General features: G+C 43.0%; 1 protein-coding gene across 1 annotated transcript in view; it reads right to left on the reverse strand.

The window, feature by feature from the left end:
* Positions 1 to 599, reverse strand: part of LSMEM1 (leucine rich single-pass membrane protein 1) — a 7,164-nt gene extending 6,565 nt beyond the window's left edge. Inside the window, exon 1 of the mRNA XM_007944189.2 lies at positions 419 to 599. Coding sequence (XP_007942380.1) covers positions 419 to 545 — 127 coding nt within the window. The 5' untranslated portion in view covers positions 546 to 599. The remainder of the gene's footprint in view (positions 1 to 418) is intronic.
* Between the last annotated feature and the right edge of the window lie 6,356 nt (positions 600 to 6,955).

The raw sequence follows: 6,955 nt of genomic DNA on the forward strand, positions 1-6,955 counted from the left end.
TTAAGTTGACATTTTTGCCCAACATTTTAATGTTTTTTTTTTTTTACTGGGTGAATGTGATGACTACTTTTCTCTGTGATCTGTTATGAAATAAGACCCCTTTAGGAAAATGGGCACCATCAGTGACCTGGCTGTGGTCAGCAGAAAACAGAACAATAACCAAGAAGGCCAGAAACTCCATAATATCTTCTCAGCATTTTTGAAGACAAGAGTTCAAGTGTCACTTAGAGCCAAGAAAGCCCATAATCCTGTCAAGAGTTTAGAAAACAAAAGCAAAGGTAATCTAACAATGAACAGCATTTCCGGTCCCAAGCTTTTCCTAGCGCCAGCCCGCCCCACCACACCCACACATCCACATCAGCATTTGCTATTCTTAGGTGGCCTAGAAAGTGAGTAGGGCCTTCGTGGGCATACGCACGGAACAGGTGCTGCGATCCGGCCGGACAGAGGTTTAGTTTGTTTAAGTCATTTATGGAATCCACAACATAAAGCTTTCCATCTTCGTGAATGCCACGAGAGCCAGTGTCCTGGGAAGAGCGATTCATTGTGTCTGAGAGAAAACACAAGAAACACAAAGGCTTGGGCTGGGAGCTCACCTGCACGAGAGCTACCCAGCCGCTGCCGTTGGAGTCCATTCCCACGCATAGCGACCCCCACTGGGGTTCCAAGGCTGTAAATCTTGATGAAAGTAGATTGCCTCGTCTTCCTCCCGGAGGAGCAGCTGAGTTTAAATGCGCTGACCTTCCGGTTAGCAGCCTGACCCACTGCACACCACAGCTCCTTGCACTAGAGCCACAGCTAGCAGGAAGCTGCAAGCATATAAAGTACCGCCTACAAATATTATTTTCAACCTAAGTGTTTCGACTGGAAGAAATTTTCTCCCTTTATGGACAACTCTGTGACTTGTCTTTTTGCTTTGCTTGCTAGACATCTGAGTCAAATGTGTGGTCCAGTTTTAAGAACTGTCCCAGTTGCGGCGTAGTAGATTCTGACGCATGGAGACCCCGTGTGTCAGAGTAGAACTGTGCTCTGCACGGTTTTCAATGGCTGATTTTTCAGTCGATCACCAGGTTTCTCTTCCGAGGTCCTCTGGGTAGACTCGCTTTCCAACCTTTCATTAGCAGTCAAATGCGTTAACCATTGGCATCAACCATTTATGCCCTGCTTATCTGTATAAGGTCTTTCCTCTTCCCCATATTTCTCAACTCTGTGTTTGCTCCTGGGCTGGATTTTTTATTTTGTAATTTATTATTTTTTTTATTTTATTACATTCTTTATATTTTGGTGAGATGCCTCAAAGCTTTAGTACAAGAAGACTATGTCTAGATTTGTTGTTGTTGTTGTTGTTATGTGCCATCGAGTCAAACCTGACTCATAGCGACCCCTCCTTGGGTTTCCGAGGCAGTGTCACTACGGAAGTAGGATTGCCCAACCTTCCTTCCGAGGAGTGGCTGGTGGGTTTCAACCGCCAACCGTCTGGTTAGCAGGCAAGTGTCTTAGCCACTATGCTACCAGAGCTCCCATGTCTACATTTAGAAACGAAAAAAGAAAGCCACCGCCTTGGAGTCAATTCCCACTCATAGCGACCCCTGTTGTTCCAAGGTTGTAAATCTTTATGGAAGCAGACGTCCTCGTCTTTCTCCCACAGAGCAGCTAGTTAGTTCAAACTGCTGACCTTTTGGTTAGCAGCCAAATGCCTTAACCACAGCACCACCAGAACTCCTTGTATAAACACATAGAAAGATAAAAGTCAGCAAGTGAAGCTGGGACCAGATAGATTCTGAAAGAAAATGTTACTTTGAATCTAGTTGCATGAGGCTTTAATAAAACCGTGTTTTTTATTTTCCCCTCCAATTGACATATGACTTCTTACCCTAAAATGTCTGCTTTAGCTGTTAGCTGTTAGCTGCTAGCTGTGAATCCCCAAGCAAGCGTAGATACTGTAGAGAAATCCCGCAGCGGCTTGGAGTCTAGACCCCAGGACCTGAGGGCTCTTCCTCCGGAGTGTCCCTTAGACTGAGGTCATGTATTTAAATACCGAGGGTTGTGTTTTACAGTCATAATCTCCAGTGGCACCTCAAATGCAAGCCACACTGAAATGCCTGATGGATTAAAAGGGTCTCTTGGTGGCATGGTGCCTAAGGCATTTGACTGCTAACCAGAAGGCTGGTGGTTCAAACCCACCAGCCTCTTCTCGGAAGGAAGGTTAGGCAATCTACTTCGAGATACCTCCTTGGAAACCTAAGGAAGAGTCACTATGAGTGGAATCAGACTCAAGGGCAGTGAGTTTGGTTTGTTTGTTTGTTTTTCCTAGAAAACAGAGAACTGGTGGCCTTTTAATTATGTGGAAAAGAGGCCCTAGGAAAGCAAATTCCAATTAATATAAAATTTCTTTTGCTTATCTTATCTCTTTCTCAGATTTCAAAAAATGAGTCTCACAGTGACACTGGGTGTTTGATGGGAAAAGAATTTGAGACATACTCTAGTCCCACAGCACTGTTTTCCCAATGAGGAATCTGAACGCCTGAGATCGTAGCTTCAGTGAGCGGCTGAGCTGAAACCAGGCTGCTCGGTTCAGAGCTCGTGGCATTTCCTGTCGTGTTGTCCTTCTTCTCCAAATCCCTTCCTAGGCCTCATTCCAGACTCAGCTCAAGCATGACCTCCTCTAAGAAGAGAAAACTGACCTCTGCCTCCTCAGTGTCCTTAGTGCGTCCTGTGCACTTTCATCAGAGCATTTATATTTTATTGCATTTATTTGTTTACATCTTTGAGTTCCCCAATACCCTGAAAAAAGAGCCCTCGTGGCACAAACGGTTAAGCACTCAGCCATTAACTGCAAGGCTGAAAGATTGAACCCACTGGGCAGCTCCACAGGAGAGAGACCTGGTGACCTGCTCTGGTAAGATTACAGCTGAGAAGGTTACCCCGCGTTGAAGTGCTTCTCTGTCACCTGGGCTCACGGTGCATGGAAATCAACCTGGTGGCACCTGGCAGCACCAACACGCTGCACACTCCTGAGAGCAAGGCCCAGTCCTTGTCTTCAAATGCCCAGTGCCTGGTTTACAAGCCAGTAGCTTATGCTAAGTTAGAACACTCAAAACTATTTTATTTGCATGGAATTTAAACCAATTTTTAAAAGAATTTGAGTCAGTGAATAATAATTAAAAAAAAAAAAAAAACTCACTGCTGTAGAGTCGGTCCCGACTCATAGCGACCCCTCCTTCGGTTTCCAAGGCAGTATCTCTACAGAAGTAGATTGCCCCATCTTCCTTCTGAGGAGTGGCTGATGGGTTTGAACCACCAGCCTTCTGGTTAACAGTCAAATGCCTTAGGCACTGCGCCACCAGAGCTCCTTAATAAGTATTGTCATTGTTGTTGTTGTTATGTGCCGTTGAGCCGGACCTGAATCATAGTGACCTCTCCTTGGGTTTCTGAGGCAGTATCACTACAGAAGTAGATTGCCCCATTTTCCTTCCGAGGAGTGGCTGGTGGGTTTGAACCAGACTTCTGGTTAGCAATCAAGTGCCTTAGGCACTATGCTAAGTACACTAACTAAAATAAAATAGAAAGCAAAAGCGCACCTTGTGATGCCAACTTAGAATCTATCAAAGTCAGTGCTATAAACTTTGCTCCTAGACGTGGCAACACATGTTTACTTCCTGTTGCCATTTTTTTAGTACTTTTCATACACAGCTGCAGTGCAGATTCAAGAGAAAAGTAATCTGAACTAGAAGAATCTAAATTCAGAGGGATAAATTAGTCCACCTATAGAGATCTGGTGGCATAGTGCCTAAGGCACTTGACCACTATCCAGAAGGCTGACGGTTCAAACCCACCAGCCACTCCTCAGAAGGAAGGTTGGGCAATCTACTTTCGTAGTGATACTGCCTCGGAAACCCAAGGAGGTGTCGCTATGATTCGGGTCCGACTCGATGGCACATAACAACAACAACAACATAGAAAAACTGGGGGAAAAACTTCAGTCATTTTACTGAACAGTTTAAACGTCAATCTAAAATTAAAAAGTAGCCATTTCACCATAATATCCAAACCTACTACTACTTGTAAAAAAAAAAAAAAAAAAAAATAGGTGCTTCCAGAACCGAACCTACAAAAAACAGTGAGTTTGAAAATTCTTAGACCAACTAAATATTTTTCTTTAATCAGAGTTAAAACTAAAAAGTGTATTTCAGTTACCCTGAAATTTGATTTACATGAATGTACAATTCCCTGAGTGTTTAGGTAAGGTTCTACTATAGCATCTTAGATACTGGATTACTGAGTTCCAAATATACTTCATGGAGAGTTTCTAAAGGAATCACTTGAAGTGACCAAAAAAAAAAAAAAAAAGTAAAAGGGAACCAGTCAGCAGCAGATTAGAAGGACCTCGGGATGATTGCAGTCCTAATATTTTACAGATAAAACCAAGGCCCAAAAGTGTTATCACCGATTTCTAAGCTTTTCTTCTCTTAAGTATTTTGTCATGTCCTTATGCTTTATGATCCCCAATCTAGTATCTGTCCTGCGTTGTAGGCTGTGTGTCACATCACAGGAGCAGATTCCAAACGCAGCTTCTATTTTAGGCTTGGTGACTGAGCCTGGTTCATTTGGGGATGTCTGACTTAATAGTCTTGAGCCTTTGCTTCCCCTTTAAGAACATTAACTACACACTGAGGCTCAATCAGTGTTTACACAGAGAGGACTGTCTAGACAATCATAGCTACAGAAACTGACTTAAGAGCAGCCCAGTTAATAAATCTCCAAATTACGGGCCTTGCTACCCTCTTGGGCAACTCCATGTCCCATCAAAGCCGAAAGAACCAAGACAACAGTCTAGAGCAGCTGGAAGGGCTCTGAAAGTCTTCTTTGGGGTGAAGTCCCAGTGTAAATAGATCCTAGTTCAATACATTTTTTAATGAACTGCAACCTGCAAAGGGAAACTAAAGACCTAGCAGAGAAAACTGACTTGGTTGTGGTTCATGGTCTCCAATAGCCAGCGAATGACTTCTGGCAAACGGATACAAGATCACACGGCTGTCCTCCTGGGACCACAGTTGTCTGACTCCCAGTTGTTGCTATGTTTGGCATCTCCATATGAGGACATCTGGGAACAGCTAGCTGGCTAGAGAAGCCAGTGTTACTCCCAATTCTGCAGCACAGTCACTCGACCCTCCTTCCCACCCTATTGTGACAATCTGTTCTTTAGCTAAAACTGACCGAGGCAGCATCCTTGCCACAGAACCTTTGTCAATACTTGGAGCTGAAATAGGTAAGTAATTTCATTTTCTTCCTGTTTAGATCAATGCTAATGACTGATTCTTTTGGTCTATTCTTGTTGACTACCTGTGAGTAAATATTCTGACAAATAAAGAAAATTGTCCAGGAAAAATTGCTTTGCTCTTTATTTTTTCCCACAGGGGCTTGATGCCAAATCACAGAATTAACTCCCATCGGTACTGCTTGGCACAAAATATCAATTTGTATAACAGGGTTTAATTCAAAGCTAATAGGAAGCTTTGCTGAGTGAATCATGGTAATTTGGTCTTTAATTTCATTTCAAAGTCAGTGCCTCTTCACTTTCAGGAAGTCAACTTTACAATCAAGTCTAAATAATTTCTATTAAATTATTTAAAAGCACAGAACACATGCAACAAGAACGTTCCAGCCTTTCCACCGCAGTTCAGTCCCAGGAGGGTGATAGCATGCAAATTACTTACAAAAATATGAGGTTTGACTGCTAGGTTACCAGGAAAACAAAACAAAACAAAAAAAACCTAATTGTCCAGAAAAATTACAAGAAAACTTTTTACTGATTCTGTAGTTCTTTCTTTGCCTTCGTTCAGCACACTGGTGTACTTGTATAAGGCCCATAAACCCCAGCATCAAACTGTTGGTCTATATTTAGTGTTTATTTTAGCCAACCAGAATAAGATTACAAATACCTTTTAAAAAATAGCAAGGTTTTCAGTGAATATATTACAGAAACTGTGCTTTAAAAAATAAATAAATAAAATAAAACACTAAGGCCACATTCAATTGGTAACCGCCGAGGCTCTTATTGGACTGAAGTGATGTCCTTATGTGGATGAAGCTACTATGTAAACTGACACCCCGTTTCCAGCATTCTGCCTTCATGTACTCCCATATATAAACGTCCCGCAGCAGGCTGGACACCAATCCATTCTCTGGCAACCAACGAGAAGCAGATTGGAGCTGCCACTGTGATAGCTAAATCGCATAGGAGTCCAGACCAAGCAGAGAACTGCAGCAGAGACAGAATATGGTTGTGACAACCTCATTAGATGACAGCATGTTAGAGGACCTCTAGAGCATTCGATGGCTTCCAAGACAGTTTGTGAGTGGGGAGAGCTCGTGGCTACAGCCCTGCTTTGGGTGAGGGAAGACTTAGTCTCATTAGCTTCCTTTTCAAAGGATGTATTCTGTGAGGTTTTGTGCATCTTCAGGAATGAAACCTTTCTCTTAAGAGCTTCCCTGGCCCACATGACAAGGAGCTTCTGCCCTCTGGTGGGCACAAAAGATGCTACAACCCCAGACCACAGGGACAAACTGTCCCAGCAGGATGTTAAGAGTTAGGCTGTAAACTGATGTTGTTGTTGTTGTTGTTTATGTGCCGTCGAGTCAAACCCGACTCATAGCGACCGCTCCTTGGGTTTCCGAGGCAGTATCACTACCGAAGTAGCATTGCCCAGGCCTTTATAATCCTATGTTCCACTGCCGCTAGATGGATATCACTCATCCTTGAAATATTTTCCACATCAGCTAGATGTTTGCTCCACAAAATTTCCTTTACATTCAGTTTATTTAATAAATGGTGCTGGCAAAACCGGAGATCCATTTGCAGAAAAATGAAACAATATCTGTACCTCACACCACACACAAAAACGAACTCCAGATGGATCAAAGACTTGAATGTGAAACCTAGTACTATACAGTT

Source organism: Orycteropus afer, unplaced genomic scaffold (genome assembly GCF_000298275.1).
Source record: "Orycteropus afer afer isolate SDZICR_OR568_19922 unplaced genomic scaffold, OryAfe1.0 scaffold00007, whole genome shotgun sequence".
In the NCBI taxonomy this organism is placed as follows: Eukaryota; Metazoa; Chordata; class Mammalia; order Tubulidentata; family Orycteropodidae; genus Orycteropus; species Orycteropus afer.